The sequence below is a fragment of the Nycticebus coucang genome, chromosome 7 (assembly GCF_027406575.1).
Source record: "Nycticebus coucang isolate mNycCou1 chromosome 7, mNycCou1.pri, whole genome shotgun sequence".
NCBI lineage: Eukaryota > Metazoa > Chordata > Mammalia > Primates > Lorisidae > Nycticebus > Nycticebus coucang.
The window spans coordinates 12,721,396-12,748,905 of record NC_069786.1 but is presented as its reverse complement, the minus strand read 5'-3'; the positions used below and the strand labels follow the sequence as shown (position 1 = coordinate 12,748,905).

Below are 27,510 nucleotides of genomic sequence, written 5' to 3'. Positions count from 1 at the left end.
AGGCTTGGGGTGTGCTATAAATAACCAAGATATTGTCTCCAAATCATTTTGGGCCCTGTGTTTGAAAGACTCTTAAACAATTCTAGATACTATAAAAACCTAAGGTGAGGTGTTTTTTCCTTTAAATTTAAATTTCCACTAAATACCCTTAAATTCAAACTGCAGAGTTTATAGTCTTTGTGGTGGTTAGTCATTGATAACCTCAGCCCCAGTTACAGATAGCACTGCCTTAGTTAACACCTTCAAGTTGCCAAATACACACATTTGTGTGTATGTTACATCCTCAATTTAGAAGATAATTCAGAAACAGGAAGCCAGTGTGGGCACAGTGTGTCTTTAGAGCAACTACAAATACTTTCTTCAGGCTACTCTCATCATTTGTGAAAACACATTTATTGTTTGGTGGAAGGAACAAAATGTTTGCTATAGCAACTATGGCAACCCTGGGTATCTTGCCTATTAGCTGTAATGCAGGGAACATCTTCAACAGCGGGGACAGAGTCCTTGGTAATTATCACCCAGATAGTATCCCTCCATTTTAAGAGCAGAGGCTAAAGCTCTTAGCCTCTGAAAATTCTTAACTCGATGTGCTGATGAATGTTAACAGCAGCTATTCCATTTTGGTTGATTTTGAGGGGATTAATAAGCTACTGGTTTTAATGTTGGCAAAAGGGAGATATAAATTTCTTAATACAGATTTAAAGAAATCATTTTATCACAAAATTTCCCTCCATTTTTTATTTTACTTTAGTTTGGTTCCTTTTGGATTTTGGTCAGTCTCTCGTGATTCTATTTTTTGAAAGGAAAGTCCCTGGTTATTTTATTTTTTTCTTCTATCTTCAACATAAATTCTTATGTGCCAGGTAGAACAAATGAAGGAAAAACTCTATGGCATGGCTAGAGGACTATTGGAGGTAAAAGAGAAATGGTTAAGCCTTGAGCATTTTCATTTCAAAAATAGCAATGGTCAATTAGAAGTCAAATGTCTTATATTACATCACCAGCTCTTAGATTGCTGTATGTATTCTCCATGTGATAAATCACATATGAGTAGTAAGATTCTCAGTTTATTAAAAAAAGACATGCTGATAATAGAAAATACATTACATGCCAAAAAACAGAAAAGTATAAGCTCATGTCCTCACCACTCAGAATATATAAATTTATTCTTTACCATATTTGAATATTATTGAGATTATACTCTTTCAAGAGGATTACTTTTTTTCACTTAAGAAGAAAGCAGTTAGGTACAATAGCTCACGCCTGTAAATTCCAGAACTTTGGGAAGCTGTGGTGGGAGGATTTCTTCAGCCCAGCCAGGACTTTGACACCAGCCTGAGCAACATAGCAAGACCCAAAATCTACAAAAAATAGAAAAATTAGCTGGGCATGGTGGTGGGCATCTGTAGTCCCAGGTAGTTGGGAGGCTGAGAAGGATTGCTTGAGTGTAGGAGCTCAGGGTTATAGTGAGTTAGGCTAATGCCACTATTTGCTAGTTGGGGCAACTGGGCAAGACTCTGTCTCAAAAAAAAAAATGTAGTAGAAGAAGAAAATAGCCTTATAAACTGGGCAGCAGGGGACATTGAGTAGAATTCATAGAGAAATGAGCCTATGCTGAAGAGTAGGTTCAGAATAATGTTGGGTTTCCTGGAGATGTAAAATATTTCCCTTTGTAAACTTCCATGTCAATTTTGAGAAGCTGAGAAGAGGCAGAAAGGATTAAGGGTTAATTGATAAAAATATACTCCTGGCTCTGGTATCTCGGAATCCCTACTCACATGCCTATCTCCAGTGACATTCTTCCTTACCAATGTTCTGGATTTCTGTAAACACTGGATTTTTGTTGTTGTTGTTATAAAATAATCTCAAATAGTTTATTTACTTTGACTCTGTTTGAATCCTGGGTGCCAAAGTTTCTAAACTTGTTGGATCTCAGTTTCCTCAAATATATAATGGGAAATTCTATCTACTTCACAAGAGATGGTGTATGTGTCAAAGCAGGTGAAATGGTAGTATTAAATGGATCCCAGTGTGCATGGCTTAAACACAACAGGTGTTTAGTTCTCATTCTGCTTAGAGGCTAGGGCAGGTACTTTCCTCCATGTGATGATGCGGGGATCCAGGATCTTTCCATGCTGTGATTCTTTCCTCATCCAGGACCTTGTCAACTGTGGTTGACAGTGGTCAGTGGTGGAAGAGGAAAGAAAGTGGGCAACAAGCCTTATTCCCACTCACATTCTTCCTAGAGATAGCTTGACCACATGGCCATCACTGTAATAGTATAGTGATGCCATTAAGCCTAAACCCACTATAGTTTTGTTACTATATAAGGAAGAAAGAACAAATGTTAGTGAATATCAGCAGTATCTGACACTGTGTCCAAGACATCTCTCGGACGATACAAAACACATTCCACAGAAGGTGCTGAGCACATTCTCTTCCCTTGCTGCCCTGCCTTTGAATCTTCTTGAAAAGGATGAAAAAAATTATCAAACAAAAGCTTGAAAAGCTACTAAGGACTAGTTCTACTGGAAGAAAATCAACCACATCTTGTAGGATGTGTCTTATGGCCAGAATACAATCAGCCTTAATGTCCTCCATCTCCTTGTCTGCACGTCCAGTCCTGTGCTGTGAGAGACTCTGCAGGGGAAGCTGGAGCCCTGAAAAGCTCCCAGTCACCAAGAACAGGTCTAACCTCCCAAGGTAGGAGGAAAGGAGATGGAAACATCACTAAAATGATCTTAACTGACATAGGTTTAAAGAAAAAGTAATTTATTGGTTAACTCCTCTAAACTAAAAAATTAAATTAACTCCCAACTTACTGTCTGGAGCAAGATGGTCATTGCTTCCTTTCCATCCTCACCCAAAGCATGAGAGAGTGTGCAATAGCTCCCACTCAGGCTTCAAAAGATCCATGAACGTGGGATCAGTAGAAGTCCTATTCCTATGTGGAATGAAAACAGAAAGCTTAGCCCACATGTCTTTCAACTAAGTGAGAGCTAATATTGACCTTTGGAAAAGTTCAAGAATGACAATGAAATTCTGGAGCCAAAAGGGTTGTAATGATTATGTTGGAATGCTCCTGTTAGGTATAGTGGACCACATTTGGATCCAAGAATGTTTCAGAATCTCTCCTATCTCTGAGATTTGCTTTTTGCTCTTCCCTTGGCCTTGATTGATCTTCACCAACTTTCCCTTTGTTTCCTGGAACATCATGAGCTTGCTTCAGGCTTTAACTCTATCATAGCTGTCTTTAGAAGGCCTTTCTGGTCGCCTCCTGAGGCAGTCTGCACTCTGTGCCCTCCTGAGGGATTTTTTTTCACATCACAATACTTGTTTTTATCAGCACCCAGTCTGCTCCTGGTGTTCACTGAATATCTGTTGGATAACTTAATGATAGCACTCAAAGACATAGTCAGCATACTTTCATCTTTGTATCCACAGCACAGTGTCTGGCCCATGGTAAGCTCATAGTATGTACCTGGAGATAGAAAAGAGAGGAGAGAATGGGAGAAGAAGAAGGAAGGAAGGAAAGAAGGAAGGGAGGAAGGAAGGAGATATCAATAAGAGAGACAGCATTTAAGAGTAATTTGTACATATCTGCAACCACAGGACAAAGGTGTAAGAAACACACAAAAAAATAAATTTCATGAGGAAATTCATAAGATGAAAGCCCTCTGACTAGGGAGAGAAATGTGGAAGATATAGCTTTGGAAATGAGTCTTAAACCACGAGAAAGGCTGAGCTGGAGGTGGAGGATGAAAAGTACCAGAGGATTAGGCACAGAGTCTGAGCAAAGTAGGGCCTATAGTGGGGTAAAGGCATGATAGCTGAAAGGTTATCGCATTTCTCTTAGTTCTCTTTATGGCTGAAAGTTGTAGCTACATGAGACATTCTGCAGCTCTCTCTGGTCCTGTTCCAGGAACTGGTGGTTGGTCTCCAGCAGTCTCCAATGCTCAGCAGTGGCTCCAGATGGACTTGGGCAACAGAGTGGAGATTACAGCCGTGGCCACACAGGGAAGATACAGAAGCTCTGACTGGGTGACTAGTTACAGCCTGATGTTCAGTGACACGGGACGCAACTGGAAACAGTACAAGCAAGAAGACAGCATCTGGGTAGGATATCTTTTCTCTTTCAACGAATAAAACTGAGACATGCTAATGATAACGGTGAACATTGCTGTCATTTTTCTATACCCAGATTGTCAGTAGCTTAATAACAGTTGAGTGCTCATTAGAAGTAATTATTAGGCCATATATGCCCCCAGCATGGCTCCCGTTCCTAGGAAAATTGGGATATTTGTTGCAAAGAGTTCAGTTTGTTTCTTCTTTTATGACAACTTGGGTAATTCACTGACTGAGCTACAGTTTCTCCATCTGTTGAAAAAAAAAATGGAGAAATACACAACCAACATCTGATTGTTAATGAGATTATATTGATTTGTTGAGCATTTATCAACTTCTGTATCTGTTTATTGCATACTAAGCACTTTGCATGTTGTATAACAACTCAACTCAGTTATGTTACTTGACCTAAATTGCCCAATTTGTGAGTCTCTGCAGTCTGGTCTGACTTTAAAGCCCCAGTAATGAAAAGCCTCCGTCTAAGATTTAAGAATCATTGAAAGAGTTGAATGTACTAATAAAGTTTGGAACTATTAAGTCATTATAAACAATCTCCAGCCTGGGAGTGAAGGACAGTTTGCTCCATGCCGTAAAATGGGACTTTGCTTTCCCCATCCCAGCCCTACACTGGACAGATGAAAAGCTGTCAGCAAATTATTAAGTGAGAAAGGGAAGGAGGAAGGAAAGATAACCCAAGTTAGCTGTTGGTAGGAGCTTTAGAACCTTATGCACTGAGGAAAATCATTTGTGGGTTTTTACTGCTTTTAATTTCGGGAAAACATCATCAATTTTTTATCTAAGTGTGCGTAAAATGTGACGATTTGCAACTGATATACCGCACGTTCTTGCCTTCACGGGATCTCCCTCCTTACATCATGCCAGTTAAAATTTTACATTGCTCACGCATGCGTATTTCTGTGTTGGCCCTACTTTACTGAAAAAAACATCGACTTGTATTTCATATATTTAATGTTAATTGTTAATTGCCCACCCCCACTTGGGTTTCCAAGGGAAAATAGTAGTAAGTGGAGGATGAAGATTAGTGATGGCAAAGAACGTTATCATTGCCATCTTTATTCTAGGTCACTTGTAATATTGATAGAGGGTATGTGTTTTATTCTTTTTAAAAATAGTCTTTTGAAGACTATTTTATTTTCCTTCCTCAATTTTGAAGCCCCCATGAATTTGTGAAGATTTTGGTTTGATTTGGTTTTCAGTTTAAAGTGAGAAATAAGCGCACCTTCCACTCTGAAGAACAATTTTGAGGTTTTACGTTTAGAGGGACAAACAGATACGGGATTACTGGTTTACTCCGGCATTTTCAATCAGAACTGGTTGTTTTTCAAATTGAGTTGCAGGTCTGGGTTATTTTGTTTAAATATCTTTTTAACTCAAGTTTCATTTTCTTCAGAACCAAATGACCTGTTTTCAGCCTGCCCTCTGGATCAGAACGTATTTCAACAGATGACAGTTTCTCCAGGCTTGCGGGTGGCGGCACACGGCCTCCTCCACCTTCCTGCCCTTGTTGATTTACTTGTTTCTAAATCATTACAAACTCTACGTCCACACGGCCCCTGTGCCTCATATTACAGGACACATGAAGGGAACTAATTTGGATACGGTTATTTAAAAAATTGCAGGATTACTAAGGCAACCAGAATTGGGGGTGGGAAAAGGAGACGATCCTCTTCCCTACCTGACACCCCAAATAGCCTTGACCTTGCTGGGCAAGTAGGGAAGGGGGAGGCGGGGACCTCTGTGCACTGAGGCAGTCAGCTCCCACTACAGCTTCCCCAGAGATCCTGGCAATGCTGTCAGGGTACTTGGTAGGGAAGGAGGCAGCTTCAGGACCAGCTTGCCGACGGCAAATGGTGGCAGGAGAAGGGATTTGAGGCAGGAGAGTCACGATTTCCAGTTTAAAGAGTAAAATGCAATGACATTGGGCAAGAGCATCATAATAAGTCATATACAGTAACTCGGCTCAAATTTGGAAAAATGGGTGTCCACCTATATAAATATTGGGAAGAATAATGGTTTCTGAAGACCCTATTACACACCATATATATATATTTTTTTTTTTTTTTTGGCCGGGGCTGGGTTTGAACCCACCACCTCCGGCATATGGGACCGGCGCCCTACTCCTTGAGCCACAGGCGCCGCCCTACACACCATATTTTTAAGCAAATGTAATTCTGTATATAAAAAAGCATCATTCTATAAACTCTGGTGATTCAATATTAATTTTCCATGAACAAGACACTTGAGGGTCCCAGAGCCCCACCCTCAACCAGAAAATAGCCCCACACAGCCAGAAATCGAGGACGCAATAAATCACAATTAAGATTTACATATACTTGATTGCAAAACTGTGCTTTCTGTTTCTTCTTTCCTAGGTTTTATTTTTTTTTAATTTTCACAAAATTAACTTATTTTTCTTACCTTAAATGGTAGCTTTGTCGGACCCACTCTTCAAGAATAATATTGGACTTTTATTGTTCAATTTAGATGTTGCTAAATATAAAAACGCAACAGCATCACCAATACCTACCTTTAATTTTACATGCTGTAAGCAGTACTTAACCCCCCCCCCCCCGGAACTGTCCAGCCTTTGGGATATTTCACCAACACTTTACAGAAATATGTAAAATATGCCTGCGGCTAAACTTCATCAGTACTTTCATCATATTATTCTGTTTGATGAAACAGATTACCTTGAGAGATTTGCTTTTTATTTTTAATTTCAAGTTAGAATTAAAACCATGGATTCACCAGAGGTTAAGCCTTGTAAGGTATGAGCCATAGCCAAATAAGAGTTTTTAATAAAACCATCTGCATTTTTCTATTTAGTTTTTCAGAAAAAGTAGGTATCTAAAGACATCAATATCTAATCCTGGCTTAAGAATGGTGGATCAGATAAGTAGGAAATCTCCAGAACATATGCTTCCCCCTGGTCTTTTGCAGAACCTCAATTTTTAGATGACATGGACTTTGCAATGCTTTTTAAAGTGGATTTACCAAATTACAAACACAATGTATTCTGTGGATGGGACATCAATTTGCCAGTACCAGAGAGATTTATTTTCTTTTACAAAGTTCACTTTAGAACAAGAATCCTGAAAGGATGCCTTTCCGATGTACAGCAGAAAATCTTCACTCCCTAAAAATCTACTTTGGAGAGTTTCTGACCTGGCATTGAATGGAATGTTCATGAATGAGGCCACCAGGCAGCCACTTAGGGCCATATCATGATTTATGTATGACCCAGAGCCCCTCGCTTCACTAAATAATCAAGCAAGACGATGTCTCGGGGACAAACTCAGCAATAATTTTTAGAATCTTAGCAGACCCCAAAATCTTCCCCACTGGTGTGTAGACATATGGAAGCATACAAATATTAAAATCTCAATTCTGAGGAGCAATCTACTTGGTAAAGTGGATTGACTTCTTTGGAACAAAAGGATTTCTTAATAAAATCCACCCAGACCAGGTCCTGCTACCATTTGTTTGGAAAGATGTGCCAGAAGAAAGACTGCCCCTGTTACATCCCTGAACCACCAGGGCTGGTATCCCTTTCCTTCACCTGGACAGGCCCCACATTGTTAGTAAGACTGGCTCCTACCCCTGTCCAATGTCCCCATGTCCTCAACTACTCTTCACATGGCTGATTTCAACACCCTTCACTAGCCGATCATCCCCTGTGAAAATTTGGTATTTTAAGAATATTCAATTTATAGTTTTCTGATGTAAAAATTGTGTTGTCTGTTTCCAAACACACGAGCCATCCAGTCCTTTATCACAGACTCTTTGGGCTCATGCACTGTGAGGGTCTACGAGTTCCTGTATCTCGCTGGGCTCTGCCTTAATACAAAGGGCTTGCATTTGTTTCCCAGCAGTTTTCTCATACTGAATTCAACTGAAATGATGGATTATACATTTTGGTCATCAGTTCCCTGATTTCATTCTTGAGCAACTTCCAAATCCTCTGGGAGATACTCTCCCATCTTCATGCTTTATACGCATTTTTTCCTGTCAATTTGCCCTAGAATATCCTGAGTATTGATCACTGTTTGATATAGTATTTTAAGCCTACCAATTTCAGAAAACAATTTGAGAGTGAGAATCTCATTACCATCAACATATGTCTTTTAAGCTCTCATTATATGCCAAGCACTGCGCTAGGTGCTGGGCATACCAAGGGGCTTAAGATGGGGTCTCCCTGTTCACTGGTATACAGAACCTTTAGGGAAACAAATAAATGACACAGGGACACAGCATGTGTGTAGGTTGGTGGCGCTGATGGTATTTCACACTCACCAAGCTGTCAGAGAGGGTGTGTCTGGCAGTTTCAGAGTAGGAGAGACTTGGATGAGTTGAACAGGCAGGGATCGTGTTTAAGTTACTTTGGCTTCTCAGCAACTACAGTGCTAGTGCCTAGGGCTTAGTGAAAACTCAATAAATGTTAAGAAGCTGAGGAGAGAAAATGGTAGCAAGGAAGATGCATTCACAGCAGGAGAAATACTGTAAGCAAATCTTTAAAGGAATAGGGATAAGTTGTGATACGTATTTGGGTTACAAAGGGTCAATACATTTAGACACAAGATTTTTATAGTCAGTGATACAAGATGAACCTGAAGGGAGAGACTGACTAGAGATTGTGGACCATGAGCATCACCATATCTTCTTTGGCTGGGATGTCAGTATTTGGTAGTCACCTCAATGTTTGTTCATACTTTTTGCTGAGACATTTTTTCTGTTGTTAAATAACAAAACCACATATACAAACATGATATCAAATATATTTCTCAGGATGTTTATAACGGTTCTCTCCTTTGTTCTCTCACACTTGAATAAGCTTTTGATATAGATATTAATTTTATAATTGGCCATTATTAAAACTTAATTAAGAACATAGCATGCCCCAAGTCCTGCCGCTGATTTAGTGGAGAACACCAGTGTAAAATTAAGTGCACACATGTCACAGATGGAGAGAAGTAAGGGGAGAGGAAATGCAGAGGCTTAGGTCACACCTTGAAAACGCCACCTGAGTTTTCTATAGTGGGTATTTCCTCCCATCTCTGGAAGGCATTAGCTAGAATCTTGCAGCCTCCTTGCAACCATTTGCCCACAGTTTCTTGCTCAGACACCTTAATTTATGGGCTATCCCTTGGGTAATAGTGGAAAATATATGGAAATCCAGTCTGGGCTTAGAACAGGCAACTAAAGGCTCTAGAAATTCAGCATTCCCTGTTCATCAACCCAGAGGTTCTGTCCTAACCTCTTTTGTTGGTCTTAGTTGCTCTTATTTCTGGATGAAGCTCTGCAGACAAGGGCACAGGGAACCAGTAGCCAATCAGCATTGCAAAAGCAGCAGCTGGGCTTTTCCCAGCCTCTAGAAGGCTCCCTCCAGCCCTCTGGCTCCGAACTTAGCCCTTGAAAGTTCCTCGCTGATGTCCATCTGTTTTCCATTCTTAACACAAAAATTTGCTGAGATGTTTCAGAGAAATTCCCAACATGGGGTCTAGCCTCTTTAAGGAGTAAATGTGCTCACACATTTACACATGTGACATTGAAACACATCACATGGACAAGGAGTCAACATGTAGCTTTTAAGATTAATATTCATGCAGACACCTTCTAGGGAGAGCAGATGTTCTCAGTCCCCTACAAACTGGTTGCATTTGTAATGGGATAGGATCCAGCAGCTGATATCAAAATAAGGAGGATGATGTGCTTAAAATTAATTCTCCCAAATCCACTGCTATTAAATTATTCTTATTGTTAAGGTACTTCATCATTCACAGTAACCTCGACTTATGATCGTATTTTTGATACAACAATTTGTTAGGTTTTGCAGACACTCAGAATAGAAGAAATCAAAGTTAATATCTCATCTGTGACACATAACAGAACAGTAGGGTTTTTCAAAAACATAAACATATTGAATTATGTGACCAAGGTAATAGAGACTGAGAGGAATTGATCTTTTCACATATGCTTTATTAATTTAGTTTTTAGCTTCCATGTAGAAGTTTTGTTTGTGTTTCATTATTACCATTGTTTTCTTATATAGATTATTTCAGCTTTGAAATCAGACAGAGATTCTGTGACTCTGTGATTAAAACCCTAAGATACTCTGTTTCCTCCTCTACAGTGGGAGGAATAGGAGTACTTAACTCCTGAGATCCTTAAAAAAAAGAGCCTCAAAACTGAACACATATTACAACCTCCCACAGGTCTTGTTAAGACACAGCTTGCTGGGCCCCACCAGTAGAACTTAACCAGTAGGTCTTGAGTCGGACTAAGAATTAGCATTTGTAACACAATCCCATATATCGTTAATGCTGCTGGTTGGGGACCTCACTTGGAGAATCACTGTGTAAGCTTCATATGTACTAGAACATGCAAGGAACTTTCAACAATGCTATAAAAGTAAGAGACACCATTACCCTTAAATGTAGGTGCTTGTGATACCCCTGGTGAAGATGCCCAGAGGACCCAGGCTCTCCAGGGTTCCCTCTTTTGAGCTTTGTATATGAAAAGGAAAGCAAGCTTAATAAGTCAGACTCTTTTTTCATTATTTTATGTTTTTTTAATAAACTAAATGCTCAGTGGAGAGGGTAGGTTCTCTTTGCAGTCACAGGCAAAGACAGCTAGTTACCCAAGTAGGCTCATTAAAGACAATTAGCTCAGAATCCTGGTAGCAGACTGAGGAGCCAGAGGAAAAGCCTGGGGGAGTTACTGACGCCTACGGGAAAGAACTCTTGGCCAAATCTGAAGCCAAGGTGCCTACTTGTCTCTAGCCAAGTGTAAAGATTCCGGGGCCCTCCACAAAAGTCCCTCAAGTATTAAAAAGATACCAAAAGTTTAAAGGAAAGCAGGCTTTATTGAGTTTATTATTATAGATAACAATTGATATGAAAAAACGCATAATATAGTAACCACGAGTTTCTATTGTAGGCTTCAAGTTTTGTGGGTCTTAATGTTAATTTCAAATAAATGTACCTGATAAGGGTGGGCCATCAAGTGATGCTAATGAAAGTAGATGGGTGCAAGCGAAATAAGGTTTTGAGCTCCAGGCTGGGTGCGGCGAGCCCCAGGAATGTGAGGTTGCTGTGAGCTAAGCTGATGCCACAGCACTCTAGCCTGGGCAACAGAGTGAGAATCTAAAAAAAAAAAAACAGAAAGAAGGAGTGTGAGTTCAAGTTGATCTGGCGTTTGCCACCTCTAACCAATGGCCCTTGTTCCTGTGGGAGAGCATCTTTTTCCACTGCCTTGTAACCAAATGGCCCTGGTAACTCTCAGAATTGCACAGAGTGGATGCATGATGCCACTGAGTTTGTCTAGCACCATACGCTCACGCTGAAACTAATTCTCTAATTTAGTGACTCAAGAATTTTTTAGAAATTAATTCAGAAGCCCATAGGAAAAACAGTGGCTTTTTTCCCCCTGCACAGTATTAGAAGCACAAAGAGGGAGTCATAAAAAGTGAGCTGGAGTTATTTTGAACTGAATGCCATAGGTGCGTTTGTGTGAGTGGGAAGAGAGAGATGTACTGCAAAAATGTCTCCCAAGGAATCATGAACCTCTAACATCTTGTCTTATCTGATTATAATTTAGGGTCTCGAGCATCTGTTAGTCACATTCTGCATGCACTAAATGAATGTGGCCTCAAGAGTAGACTGGAGAAATTCCCTGTCAGAGGTGAGATAAATGTATAAGCAGGTACACAATAAGAGACTATGCACAGATGTGTATGAGGATGAGGGCTCGGAGTTTCTGACTTGTCAGTAGAAGAAGTGCTATGAATTGTTTTCCCAGAAGCTATTGTGATCTCACAATGATTTAGCCACATTTCTGTCCTATCTGTCTCCATTTACGGCACGCTGCAATAACAGAGGGCCAGAGTTCCACTAATGGACTGTAAAACAGAATACAGAGAACTGACGAAGCAAGGACCTCGGAGGCAGGGCCTGGGCAAGTTGGCACTGTGTGTGATATCTCCGGTGTGTGTGGCACCTTCCTTGAATATGAAGGCATTCGAGTCTAGATGAGGGAAAGGGAAACTCCGAGTGGGCACAGGTGACTGTGACCTATATATGTGCTCACTTAAGGGGGAGGACACCTGCCTTGGGTTCCCATGCCCGCATATCCTCCAGGCCTTCCACATCTAGGGTGGATTTCTGCAAGATCTCATGTTGTGTTCCACATATTTTGTTTATGGAAGTGCTATAAGTACATAGAATTCTAAAATATACAGGTTTGTACAGAGAAAGAACCAAGCTATAGCTTAATAAACCACCTTAATAAACAGATAATTTAAAAGATGACCATTGTCAGACAAGCTCTGTTCAGGGATTCAGAGCCCCCTCCATCAAGCTGGCTTCCCCTACACCACTCATACTCTGAAATGCTGCAGCTGCGCTGTGGGTGTGATAGGCAAATGCTTGTCCCGTACTCACGGGCGATAACCCACCATCCGACCAGAGGAGTCCTGGTCATCTTCTCTCACACACATCTCTGGAGAGAGGCAGCTGCCCAGGATCTTAACCTACTGTTAACAATCCCTTCACACCCGTCTCCCTCCTGCCACGTAAAACACTGGAGCGCTTTCCTTGAGATGGATTTGTCACGTAATGAATAATTTCTGAAACAATTAAATGACAACTCAATAAATGGCTTTGTCAATTTTGAATAATGGAAAGCCAAATTATCATGCTAGAAAATGTGCAATCTTTCTTTTTACAACATTGTAGAGACGTTTTAAAAATAACTGCATAGTTTAAAGAATTTTTGACGTATTTAAGTTTGCAAAAATCATTAAAAATATCTTATACACTTATGTTTTTGAAAAGTGAAACCTCATAAACTGCCTCATGTAAATGTAAAGCTATGAATAAAAGCTCTTGTGTTTTTAGAATGTGATCTTACTATTTAAACTAAAGCTTATATATTATTTTAACATATATATGTGTATAAACATATATATCTATGTAAGTACTTAAAGATTTACATCATATGAATTTATATTGATAGATTTAAATATAATAAGTCCTTACTTAGTACTATTAATAGATTCTTAGAAATTGTGCCTTTAAATCAGGGGTGTCCAACCTTTTTATTTTTTTATTTTTTTAATCTGCTGCCTGTTGGAAGAGTAAGATTTGTCTTGGGCCACACATTAAATGCGCAAACGCTAAGGAAAGCTGATTAGCAAAAAAAAAAAAAAAAGGCTCCTGAATACTCTTCTTCATGATATCCAACACCACACAAAACAAAAATGTCCTCACCAAATCAACATGGGGCCCAAGGCACAAGTTGGACACCCCTGTTTTAAGGGCAACTAAGAAAAGCAGATCCTCAACTATTGTTGTTTCCTTCAAAATCCTCCTGATAAGAAAAAAATGTTGTCATTTTATTTAAAGGTACAGTTACCAAGAACCTATCGATAGCATTGAGGACTTCCTGTATACATATCTGTATATGTGTTTGTATTCTGATAATGTATTAGAGGCATATAGCATTTGTATTTGTATTTATGTAAATATATATGTGGTATATATATGTATATATACATACATATCTTTATTTTTATTTATTTATTTTTGTTGTTGTTGTTGTTGCAGTTTTTGGCTGGGGCTGGGTTTGAACCTGCCACCTCCGGTATTTGGGGCTGGCACCCTACTCCTTGAGCCACGGGCCGGTGCCCTACATATATATCTTTAAATTTCAATGTATTTAGTCTTCATTTTTTCTTAACTCTAAATTCTGACTGTTCAGACTTTTTGCCTTTCAGTAGTTATTAGAGGATTTAGAAAAATTTTGCTCTAATTTTGTATTAAAATCTTGAACTTGGAATTAGATATCAGTAATAGTAACAATGACTTATCCCACATCATTGTAAGGTTGGGTTACTAATTGCTAGCGTCTAACTGGATTGCAGGAAACGAAAGGAGACACAATATAGGACTTTCTATCAGCTGGCACCTGCCCCGTGGGCATGGACCGCATCCAGAGATCAGTAATTCTGAGCCACGCCACAAAGACATGACAATCAACCTAGAGTCTAACATTTAGCAGTGGAAGTGATGTCAACTTTCCTAATAAGGGACAACAAAATTTCACGAATTAGTTCTTGTCCACATGAAATTAGTGTTAATAAGGACGTGGAGTCTGGTCAGAGGTGCTATTGGATGAGATTGCAAATAAGATTTTGTTGTTGCTTGTTTTTTTTGTCTTTTTTTCCCCTGAATCTATCTTTCAAGTACAGTAGAAACAATGGTACTAGTGCTACCAAAAGCCACATGTGTGCTGAAGGCTTATATAAACTCAACCCTATGCAGAAGAGATTATTCCAACTTAAAGATGGGGTCACCGGGTTCCTGGTACAAATCATGAACCCAGCAGCATGATGACTAGCAGAGCTCAGATTTGACAAAAGGGCACGTGGACCCAAAGCCCTTGTCTTTCCCACTACACAAGACTCATTCATAATAAATAAAAACACTGCCTGCTGGCAAATACAGATACACCAGATGCTTTACTCTAAAAACTAACAATCACGATTCTTTGAGACAATCATAATTCCATGCTTTTTCTAATCAGTGTGAACCCCAGATGAAGGAACATATTGAGAATTTGTTGAATGCATTATTCTGTGGTTCAATGACTTGTACGATTTCCTTATTTAAATGAGAAGAAAGAAGAAAAATAAAATTGATGCATTTTAGAAATAATTGGGCACTACTTATAAAAAGGACAGTAGACTCTGAATTAATTTTTTTTCCAGTTAGAAGTGCTTTTGTTTATCCAAAAATAGAGATACAGCTGCTGGTAACCTGTAACTGTCCTCCCTGGATTTAGATAAGAAGATGAAGGGGAAGGAGGATTTTTTTTTTTATACAAACTGGAGGTTTCATTTGAGTTGCTTTTAATTTAAGTGTACTTAATAAAAGTCTCCTTTATGAACAGATTTGGTGCATGAACTTTGGATTTAGGCAAATCTGACTTTGAATCTCTGCCACTTACTAACCATGTCACCCTGGGCAGCATTTCATATCTCTGAGCCTTAGTGTTCACATCTGTAAAATGTTTACAAAAACTACCTCCCAGAGATATGGGATGATCTGAGTAGATCCCCCAATGTCCCTGACATATACTAAGCACTCAGATTTAGGGATATTGAATCATTAGTTAAAGAAAACTTGAATGTTGACCCAAGACTTTGTCAGAATCCCAAAGGGAACCTCTCTTCCCTCACAGGTGAAGTGATCACTATTTTCAAAATAACCCTGCTCATGCTTCTGGACTTATGGTCCTAAGACAGTGGTCTTTGCAAATTCCAGAGGCACGGCACCCTGGTGCCTGCTGGTAGCAGAGGGGAGCTTGGCCTCTGTGGCTCCTGAAGAGTTGGGCATTCCCCTGTTGGGGTGGTGCTGCTCACACTGCTCTCAGGGCAGATGAAGCCTCTTCCGTCCTACCAAGGAAAAGGAGAAAAACTGCAAGTGGGTCTGGAAATGCGGCAAATCACCCACAGGGCCAGTCATTGAATACTGACCAGATCTTAAGCCACTTGTATTTGCTTCAAGTCAAGGAAAATCATTTAAGCATAACTTTCAGAAAAAAATCAAACAAATAACAACAACAACAACAACAAAACTAAGGACTTAGTTGAAGGTGGGATGCTATGTCATGCATCTAGCTGGAGGGCCAAAATTTCAGGAACTGTTTAGCAACATCTCATCTTGCACCACCAGGTACTAGCAGAGCTATTGTGCGTTCGTCTCAGAATGGGCTAGCTAGCCAGTCAGAATGGGTCTGGCAAAATTCCGACCTTTGGCTGATTTTAAAAAATGTAAGCTTGTTTTACAATTTGTTTTACTGCTCATACACATTCCTTAACCTCCTTCCACTAAATAAAGGTATTATCTAACAAAGATTCCCATGTAAGCAAACATATTGTTACCCCAAAGCTCACGTGGCAACAGATTTTGGAGGAAGATGCAGGAGATAAATCCAAAGAAAGGAAGCAAAGTAGCAAGAAAAGGCCAGGGAAGTAACAGATTCTAGACCAGAAGGGTCTGGGAGGTCCTTAAGGAACACCTCCAGAATCATCCCTGTCTTCCTTTAAACTTTCAAGAGATGTTCCCAAGTACAAATATCACAATGTTTGAAGCAAGGAATTCTTGCCTTGGCTCTGATCCGATCCTTATTGCCGTGTGCATGTCAAAAACCACTTAATCCTTCTGAAGCTGTCAGGCTGTATGTTATTCAAATGCACATGGCTACTCCAAGCCCTTGATAGGTTCTGACTTCAAGTAATTTAATGCTACATCATTTTTAACTAATATTAGCTAAGCAGATATTGTGACCAGTCACAACATTGAATGTTGGAAAAAATACATCCTTTCATGTCCCAGAACATAGCAGAAATGCCCTCAGTTTGGCTGACACACAGGCTGTGTGTTGGGGATGTAAGGGGTAAGGCTAGATAGGTGTGTCGGCTGATGGAGCTTCTTTTTGACTTGCTCAGGAAAGTATACTGCCGACACCTGTTGCTTGCTGCAATGTAATGATTAATTGAACCAGTTTTCACCATCAAAAGTGGTTGATTTAGTTAATAAATTATATGGTCGGTGTTTTCCTGGGCTCTATCAATTCAAAGTGAGCAAATTATAATTGATTTGGAAGGAGAAAACTCAGGAAACACAGTACGTTGGGCATATGTGTGGCTAGAGGCTGGATCAGGCTGTTGATGTGGGATGATCCTTTCTCCAGTGTGTATTCAGGAGATGAGGAGCTTTTCTTTTTTAACTTTAAAGTTTAAGCTTGATGAAAGGGCAGCACCTAAAACATGGATGGCAAGCCTCCAGTGGTTTTCTAAGTTCACAGTCTTTGGAAATGTACATGACATCAGGGTGTGCCATGATGCAGTAAGTATCGAAAACCTAATTGCTAAGGAGCCCTGCAGGTGGCTTGTGAAGGGAGGAGCTCACCTGTCTCAAATACAGATATAAAATTGGTGTGTTTGGGGTTTTGTCCATTAGCATGTGTATCAGGAAATAATAAGAGAAGAATGTCCTTAGTTTTAAAACTTCAGAGTAATAAAGTCACTTCTCTCATCAATGGAAGTGTTAGCAGGATTAAACCTTCTTTTCCTGGTCACTATCAAACTTGTGCATAAGTAGACCTGTTGCAGAGGGTTGAAGAGTGTCCACATAAAACAAAACTCATGTGCACACAAAAGCTTAGAATGTGACTTTATTTGGAAATAGGGTCTTTGCTAATGCAGGAGAGTTAAGAATCGCAAGATGAAATGATCCTGGAATTAGTGTGGGCTCTGAAAATGATTATGTCCTTATCAAGAGAGGAAAAGATAGAGTCATGCAGGAAAGGTCTTACAAAGAAGGAGGCAGAGACTGAGGTGATGCCTCCACAAACCAAGGAACCCCAAAGACTGCCAAGAGCACCAGAAGCCAGGACCAGGCAGGGAAGGACACCTCATCCAGAGAACCTCCAGAGAGCTCTTGCCCTCTGCTTTTGGACTTCTGGCCTCTGGAACTAGGAGAGAATGCTTTTCTTTCATTTGAAGCCACTCAGTTTGTGTTAATCTTTTATGGAAACCCTAGGATACAGAGCCACTCTGTGTATTATTGAGATCCCGGCCTCCACTGTGGCTGCACATGTAACTCTCAGCTCCTCTGCTGGAGTGTGCAGAGCACACATCAGACCATGCACAACTTCTCACATTTCTCCAGGGCACCCAACACAAAGCCATCTTAGGCTCAGCCCATCCTCACCTGCTGGGCACCATCACGCTCCTGCATCCGCAGCCTGTACCTGGATTAATACAGTCACCTGGCATTGCCTTCAGTCACCAGCACCCTCTGAACACATGCATCTCCACCTCTGGAATTCTCCCTCGTCTTAAAGAGATCCAGTTCAAATCGAATCCCAGGCCCACAGCAACACTTCCCCTTACTCAATTACTTCAATTAGAAGTGATCTTCTGCACATTTGTGGTCCCCTTCTACCCTGTTGGGGCAATATTAGGCCTTGCCTAAATTCTTCTCTATACTCAGCTCTAATCCCTCCACATGTTTCTCCATATGAGTTAGTCTTGTCTGGAAAACTGAATAAGGTGATTTTGCGAAGCCAGGACCAGCCTCACTTTTACCCTCATCTCTCCACATTGCCTCGTATGCAGTAAATGTTCTGCAGTAATTTGTTGACTATTTGCCCTGGCTGTCTCATTCCACAGTGATAAAACTGAAATGTTCTCTAAAATTACTTTTCCATCATTATAAATTTGACTTGAAAACCATGTAACTGATGCATTTACTGGGGATTATCTTTTGCCCATAGCTCATTAAAACTGCCCTCGTATAGCACATATGTTCATAGGAACAGCTAAATGTTAGCCCCCGAGTGAAAAAGGGACCCATGAAAATGGCCTGGTGACATGACAAAGCCTATAGCAATGCAGATCTGCTGAGTGGCTCCAGAGCTGAGGTATGGCCCTGAAGGAGCTAAGCTTCAGAAAGCAGCCCAGCGTTGTTAGGGACAAAACGGGGTGCAGCACCTCATTAACGTGTTCCCAGCAAACAATTTTCAAAGATTAGCTACATAACAATGCCCCTAGAATATGCCCTTTTTACATGACCAAAAATGATTTGACAGGCATTTCAAAACAGTAATTGTTGGATTGATGACACTGCTGAGGAAAGAGGGCTCATTATACCCAATTTGGAAGATAGTGACTATGTCACATAGATGGATTACGAGGTTGCACTTGGGTAAAAGGGCTGGACAAATGTAAGATGACATTAGAATGCCCCGTTGCCTGCCTCAGACACACAGGACATTCTCTTAGGCTTCATTAGCTGAAGACTGTGAAAGAATGCTGCAAGTTGAAAAGTACAAGTTCGAATTGGAGCCAGCTGTGTACTACGTTAGAAGAAGGGTCTGGTCCTCTGGCTGACACTCCATGCCTCAGGAAGATGGGAGGTTGAGACCTTTCTATCATGCTGCCCCACAAAAGAAGAAATCCACTGGACCAAAAGTAACATTTTTGCAAAGATGGCCTACTGGTTGCCTTCTGAGATGCACACCTTTCCTATAATAATGCATATATGCATCAGTGTTCATGTGACCTTAAAAAAACAATCTTGACTAATTTAAAGCATGTATACCAATCACCAGTAATACTCCCAACTAGCACAGCTTAAGATATTTCACAGTAGAAAATATTTTGGATAAGACAGAGATAAATGTTCAGCTTTAAAAGGAAAAGTTTGTCCAGAACTAGAGTAAGAGCTGTATACTGAAATCACAACACCACCCTATGCAGGACACCTCGAATCCCTGTCCACAGACACGACGTGACCGCAGGTAACTATCACACGTGCCACACATGTGAAGCACACACCCAAGCATGGAGTGCAGTTTTCACATCTTTTTTTTATTTTATTTTATTTATTTATTTTTATTTATTTTTATTAAACCATAGCTGTGTACATTAGTACGATCGTGGGTCACCATACACTTGGTTCATAGATCGTTTGACATATGAAAATATGTCAATTTTCACATCTTAAATAGCTTTGACAAACAACCGTATTTACTGAACAATACACCCCCTTTTAAGGTTTTAAAAATGACCTTAAGAGATATAGTCATTTTTATTTATGTATTCTCCCATGAAAAATATCTCAAATTTTATAATAAAATAAGGCAGGGCAAAGAGTTCAAAGTATCAGAAATACCTTTACAGCAATTAAAAAACTGAAACAGTCATTCTGAAAAGCGAAGCATGTGGGATCACTGATGGCCCACGTCAGTGAGGGCCGTGCTTGTCTGCTAGTTCAGTTAGTCTCATAATCAAAGAGAAGTTCAGTTTCTTCCTTGTGTTGGGACTTCTTTAAATATGGAGGTCTCAAAAGTAGAGGTATCCTCCCTGCATAAAGCTGTACAACAAAGTCCCCCCAGCCCAACTCCCAACAATTTCCCCTCTCAGCAGAATTAATCACCTAAGCATTTTCCCACTACTGCCCCATGAAGGAGACATAGAAACCTCTATTTTAATAATCTTTTCATTTTGTTCCCTCCCCCCAAAAGTGAGAGCTTTGAGAGAAGGCAGGAGCTGTAGCTTACATCACAATATCGATAATGATAGTAAAACAAAAAGCACTAGCTGCATCAACAGCATTCCCCGTTCCCGCCTCACTTGAATCCACCTCATTCCACCCCACACCCAGGTGGGTGCAGGGGGAGTTGCATCTGCCTGTGGCCTGCTGCGGCATCTACCCTGTAACCAGGCCATTCTCTGTACCTGGGAGCTACAGGCAAGTTGCTATTTCTGTGGTGACATTTTTTTCTTTCTTGGTTGTCAGAATTGGAGGCTGCTCAGTTCCTGGTCTTCGTGCTCTAGAAAAAAGATGCTGTGTATGGAGTTGAAGGTGCAGCTTCAGCCTGAGCAAGATTTTTTTTGTTTGTTTTACTTGAAATAGTCAGATTTAACAACTATAACGCTTCCTTTCATTATCATCACTATAGCTACTCATTAGTTATTTTTAACCCACCCCATTCTCAACAGGAGTAAGACATCTTTTTTTTAAAAAAAACGTTTATAATACAAAAGTATGAACTAAATCAGGGAGCAAACAGTAGAAAACAGGAAACAACTATACACAAATAAAACACATCAGGAAGGCCAATAAAACAGATTAGATTGAATTCCTAGTATGTTTTCAGATGACAAGTCTTATCTTTGCTAACACTGCTATTGCACACTGAAATGCCAACATCACTCTGCCAACTAAAGAAATAAAGATAGAAATATTAGCAATTTAGCCCTCGGTCCCCTTGTGATTATAAGTACTGACTAGATACTTTGCAATCATTGAAAAAAGACTGGGATTTTGTGGATGGAGGATGGCTGGAATTTTCCCTACAACCTTCTCTGAAGCAGCGGCGATGGAGAGGCTGCTCATCATCAGTCAAGGGCAGGCTAGGATGTCCAGATCAGGAGGAGACAGGGCTGGCTCTGTCAGGTAAAACCCGCCTTCCAGAAGTTTCACCTAGTTTGAAGCTCTTTGTTTCTAAAATTTACAGAACATGAGTCATATGTATTTATCTATTAGTAGGTACATCCTCAAGGGTCCCTAAAAGTAAAAATTCGAAGACCATCCCTTTGCCTGTTACCAAAATAAGTGGTTTCATGGCCAAACTAGCTCGGCAATCCTGGACAATATTTCAGTTTACACCTCCTGGTGGGGATTCTGGTTTTTGTTGTTGTTGTTGTTGCTGTTGTTGTTGTTTAGATGGGGTCTCATTCTGCCACCCTGGGTAGAAAGATGTGGTATCACAGCTCACAACTACCTTGAACTCTTGGGCTCAAGCAATCCTTTCACCTGGGCCTCCCAAGTAGCTAGAACTGCTGGCGACTGCCACAATGCCCAGCTAGCTTCTCTATTTTTAGAGATGAGGGGATAGGAGGTCTCAATGTTACTCAGGCTGGTCTCGAACTGCTAAGATCAGGTGATCTATTTGCCTCGGGTTCCCAGAACGCTGGGACTACAGTCATGAGCTACATGCCCAGCCCTCTGGCCAATTTTTCAAAGATCACACTTGCCTTAGAGCAGCGATTCTCAACCTGTGGGTCGTGACCTACAGAAACTGTATTAAAGGGCCATGGCATTAGGAAGGTTGAGAACCACTGCCTTAAAGGCTCACCACTCTCTGCTGATGCATTTTGGTATGTGAAAAGTATATCCAAAGTCTTGTAGGCACAGTGATGCCGATAGAGAGCATGGGGTATAAATCCACAAAGCCCTGGCTCAAGTCTCAGCTCCACCACAGCTAAATCTCATTTATCATGGCCCGGTCATCTTCCTTTTCCCCTGCTCATTTTCTATAAAATGCAGATAATAGTGTTGTTCATGTCAGATCATAAGGGATTGGGGGTTGGGTACACAAGGTGTCTATTGCATGGTAGGTGATAATCTAACGTACATCATTCCCTACTTAGACCTTACATGAGCCCATTTTGTCATACCTGGGAATAGAATGTTCTCAACTCTTCCATGCCTGGAAATGGAAATCAGACTCCCCTTGAGAACTTCCTTGGTGCTCAAACCACAGCTGTTGATAATAGACTTCTGAGTTAATTAACAAAGTGAGTCCATTTCAACCACGTAAATATTTGAGCCTATTCTTTCAAGTTACAAGAATAATTGGGATTTTCCAATAAACAACACAGAAATCATCCTCTGGTTGCAAGTCTTTGAGTAAATAAATGATGCAATGTCCAAACCTACACAGACATACACACAAACACCCCCCACCCACCCCCAGTCACCATGGCCGCTATCAGTATAAGGTTCTAAGACACCAGAACTAGGATGACTAGTCCCTGGGAGGCCATGTGAATGTGGATATCCAGAGGCTCAGCCCCGTCAGGATTCTTTGGGGAAACTCCAGAATCTGATATCTGAGAGATGCAATATCTGCTCCACTGCCCATAGGCCAGAAGCAAAACTGAAATGCAGGTTGTCAAACGGAGGGCTCAGGCTGGTGTGAGTTGTAATGGAACGAGACCAAGTCTGCTCTGAGGTAGGAGGGTGCTGGCTGATCTCCAAACATCTGCAATGGTTTTTGGAGCTAATCAAATGCCAGAAGCAGAGCAGGCCATCAGAGAGCCAAAGGCATTTGTGTTCATGTATTTGCGATCCTCATTATACTGGAATCTTCCTCTAACACTTTCGTGTCTCCCTGTGTGTCTGTGGCTGTGTCTGTGTGATGGGGTGTGCATTTGGGATACAATAATCCTTCTCCGGAGTGAGTGTGCTTTGTGCTGAAGGCCACATGGAGTGTGAGTAACACAGACTTCTTGAAATACCCACAGGTGACTGTTCTCACTTTAAATGGTATTGCTAGAGGACCCAGGATGCTTTGGCTGGAAACACATAAATTCATTGTTTTAGGAATGTAAGTTTTCAGGGAAGACTGCCCAGCCTGTCTTCCATCATCCCTTTGGAACCAAAGGCCGTGAATAAAGCTCCCTCTGTGTGCTGCTCTGCCACTATGAATGCCACAGGCCATACCTTCCCTGTGTGACTCGTCAACACTCCCCTGCCTTCTCCCTCTGCATCCATGTCACCTTCTGCCTCCACGAAGGTCCCAGTGGATGGCAGAGCACCTCTGCACACTCTCCTGATGCTAGTAACAGCTCACTGGCCACACTATTGGGCTCATTGTCCCCTCTTGTGAGCCTGGGGTGCAAAGAGTCCTCACTGTAACATCGTCATTTATGTTCTGATCAATCACTATCCTTCAGATCAGCCATTCTTAGAACCTAAAAAAGTCTACCTAAAAGGGAGGATTTCTGCCAGTGCTTTCTGGAACCATTCAGAGCTGAAAGAACGAGGGTACCGAGGGCATTGTGGCTGGCGGAGATTCCAGCAAGGTAGGGCAGACAGAAGGCCCTCTGGCAAGGCTTTGGGATACATAGAAGGAAACTAATTCATGGGTACAGGATACCAACGTGAAATTGTAGCTGGTGCTGTGTGTGTGCTCTTGGCTTATCTAGGTGACAGAGGGCTGGGCTGGGAGCTGGGGACCTGTCCTCTGCTCTGGCAGCTCTGGCTAGACTAGACAAAATTAATGGGCCTTCACTCTTCCATTTGCAGCATGAGAATGGTAAAAAGAACAGAGTCAGTCAGTCAGGTTAGGGGTCAGGGCAAAGTCAAACCTCTGAGCGGATGATCCTGTGGCCTCAAGAAGATAAACCACAAAGTCCCAAATGTGTTCCCTGTTGACAATCTCCTCTCAGCTCCCACTAGGGGCTGTGCTTATGAGTTTCACCCCTGGGCTCCCATGATCAGGCATCCACCCCCATTAGCTCTGTGGCTTTGGGCGAGTTAATTAATCTCAAAAAGCCTAGTCTCCTCATTCACAAAAAGAAACACATAGAATGACTGAGGTCATAAGATTGCTGTATTAAGTACCTTCACTCCTTGTATGTAGTACAAGTTCAACCAGTAGCCACAGAGATTACTTTTGTCTACAGAACTGGTTGGGTGTTCAAAGCACCTTGCACTTTGGTGGCCCAGTATCATCACACCGGCTAACCAGTTAGCATGTAAACATTTCTACGCAATTAGAAATGACCATTTGTAAGAATTAAATTGGCATGTTATTAAACCAGTGAATGAAATCAACCACTTGGCATTTATAAATTAAATACCAATTTCTTTACAGACTTTTTAGAAACCGATTTGGCTCTATTTGGCTGTGGGAGAGAGTTAAATTTCGCTTTCAAAAAATAAAAAAAAAAGTTGAGCAGCCCTCAGAATGATTTATGAATAGGTCTCTGATGCTTAAAATCTCATTTTCTTTAGTGCATTTGTCAAAAAAGATTTTTCCCCCGCATGCCTCGAATGGGACTTGGTTGGTATAACACCTTAGTCTCCCACACAGGGGGTTTATCTTCACTGATGCTTTTTCTTAACAGGTCTTAGGATGATCATATTTGACTGATGTGTTGGTGTTCTCCCTTTAACTCTTGCACGATGAACTCTATATCTTGTTTAACCTCGCTGCACATTAATGCTTGGGTCTTCACATGCATATGAACTGAAACCATAAAACTCAGCTCCGTCAGCCAATTAGGATTCATCTGACAAGGGACACTTTGTCTTTTGTGTGCTCATCTGAGAATGGTGAAAAGACAGCATCTTGTTTGCCTTTCCAAAAATATACCCCCACGGAATAGAAATTACATACGCTTTTGCTGGCTTAAGCATAATATAGATTTATTATATGGGGAAGATAGATGAGAGGGTTTTTTTTTAACATGCTGTGAAGGCTTTGGAATTATTTACTGTTCTCATTATCATTAGGAAGCAGGTGTTATCTGATCTCTCTCTCTCTGTTTTTTTATGGTGAAACTCCACTATAAGATTCATAATTTTTAAATTTGAGTGGCCCGTTCCCGCTTGGAATCCACATGTGACACTGGATGTCGGATGGCCTTCCCCAAAGCATCCTTGAGAAGTCGAGAAATGCTTTCTAAAAGGAAGTGAACACTGAGTCCTGAACTAAGTAGATACTGCTTAGAATATTTAGAAAGAAACAACTGCTGAATTTATGTAGTGTGAACATTTGAAGTAAAAATTCAAATCTTCACCTTTGGGGTCATGGTGTGTTAATTTCCATTCCAAATGTAACTCTTCTTACAGGCAAGAAAACCAGTGAATATTCCCGAATGACCCACAACCCCGTGAGCTGTTGGCAGGATTAATAAAGCTGTCAGGATTTCTTTGGGACACTCCACTCTCCCTGTATGTCATTTAATTGTGAAGTGTAAATATGCATATGGCATGTCGGGAAAACTAAATATTTTAGTCTTTAGGGCTTCAACTCCTGCTTCTGTACTCATTTATTAATTTTGATTAAATTAAGGAGAACATTTTGATTCAAAAATATATAAAATTTATGTAGTTTTGTAGGAGAATGACTTGCTTTGTTTATATAGCGTAAGTATCTAGGGAGAAATATATATTTTTCTAATACACAACTTTGGATAATATAAAATGTTCTGTACATAAGATTATGTTCACAGCTTGGGAGAATTTGGGGGGAATACTCCTGGCAAGAAAACTGTTTTTAAGAAGGGAAAGTTGAAAATCCAGGAACAGAGGGAAAATGTAATGCAACCTTCACGTTTCTCGCATTTTAAAATATGCACCTTCTCAGGCTGACTCACAGTCCAAGTGAGACCTCTCACAGCAGACTCTGAGTACACTGGGGGGTGGGGTATATGGATTGAATGAGAAAGCTATGGTTATGTCAGGATCAAGCTCAGTTCTTCAGAGCAATGCTTTCACTACTGGTGAGACACATTTAGAAGCGTCCTTTCCGGTGTGAACTTGGGGCTGTCTTTAAACTGATATATATCAGCAGAGACAAGAATGAGTCAGTGTTTTGTGGCTGTCCACACTGTATTTGCTTTGAAACAGTCAAGGAAGAGGACTGTCTTTTTAAAAAGAGTAAATGTGTGAGTGGTTGTAATTGAACTTTATGAAAACCCAAGTGTCGTGGGTTTGCTGTTGTTTTGTTTTATCTTTTTCCTTCACTCTGAGTATCAGTTGGGGTAGGTTTCTAAATTGTGTTTATACTTACCAGGCAGCATATGCTCTCTGTCCTTACAGATACTATAAAATTAAATCCAAGCAAAAAGTAGTATTACTATCCCTATTTTAGAGATTAAAATATTGTGATTCATAGGTACTAAGACGTCTAAGAAATTGACTCCCAGCCACAGGAGGAGGCAGCCATTCCTTCCAAAGGTGGGTCTGGGGGGAGAATTGTCAATGCAAGCCCACCAACCACATGCTTACATTCTCACCAGCTGTTCATTTACATTCTCCTTCTGTGTTAGCACGGATACGTTCCCCACAAAGTCGAAGTCTAGGGTGGAATCAGAACACCCTAGACTTTGGGACGTCCCAACCCCTGCCCATTCAGCCCCTGCCTCCATCCCTTGTACCATGAGGGGCCCAAGTAACATACCCAGTGCACACACCTCCGTCCCACGGATAGGAATCAGAAGGCTATAGGCTTTAGGGACAGTGAAAATGGGGTGCTGGAGAAGAAGGGGGTTAGGGGGCTGGGCATAGTCAACAAGCCAGGAAAATCCCCAGCAGGCAGTTTCATAACCACCACAGAGGGGTCTACTAACTTAGGCAGCCAGTGGTCCCAAACTACTGCTGGGGAAGACAGGACAGGGAGAAGGATGCCCCCACAAGGGGATTGGGGCAATAAGGGCCAATCAACAGCAGCCAGCCACAACCACTAGATTTAAAGGAACCAATCAGTGTAAGCTAACTAGTTTTAAGGAACCAATCAGTGTTTGCCAGCAAGTTTGGGTGGGCAGATAAGGCTTAAAAGCCCCCATATAACAAAGTAGCAGTGGCAACCCTTTCTGGACCCCTTCCGTTGTACTGGAGGCTTTCCTATCTGTCCACTATAAACTATCACTTTCTCTTACCTGTGGTCGTTGAATTCATTCTTAGATTCCTGAGACCAAGTATCTGGCAAGAAGAAGAGAAATATCACCATGAGTGCCGCACTGGACTCGTGGCCTGGCCCATTTCCCTGGAAGAGTCCTTTTCAGGCCCAAGAAGTAGAATTCTGAGGTCTGGGCGCCTGGGCCTTGATCTAGACTGGAGTGAGAGGTGTGGGATTAGATGATGGCGGGCTCCAAGGGAGCTCATCACCTGCCAGAGCCTCATTAAGGGGCCTGGGGTGAGGGGCAGGGGAAACAAAAGAAAAACAAGAGCCAGAGAAGGGGTCCTGTAAAGCAAGGAGCCCAGGAGGGTCCTGCTA

At 41.1% G+C, this 27,510-nt stretch overlaps 1 protein-coding gene across 1 annotated transcript in view; it reads left to right on the top strand.

Annotated features, from left to right (window-relative positions):
* CNTNAP5 (contactin associated protein family member 5) overlaps positions 1–27,510 on the top strand; it is an 869,192-nt gene that overhangs the window by 218,947 nt on the left and 622,735 nt on the right. Inside the window, exon 3 of the mRNA XM_053598220.1 lies at positions 3,923–4,116. Coding sequence (XP_053454195.1) covers positions 3,923–4,116 — 194 coding nt within the window. The remainder of the gene's footprint in view (positions 1–3,922; positions 4,117–27,510) is intronic.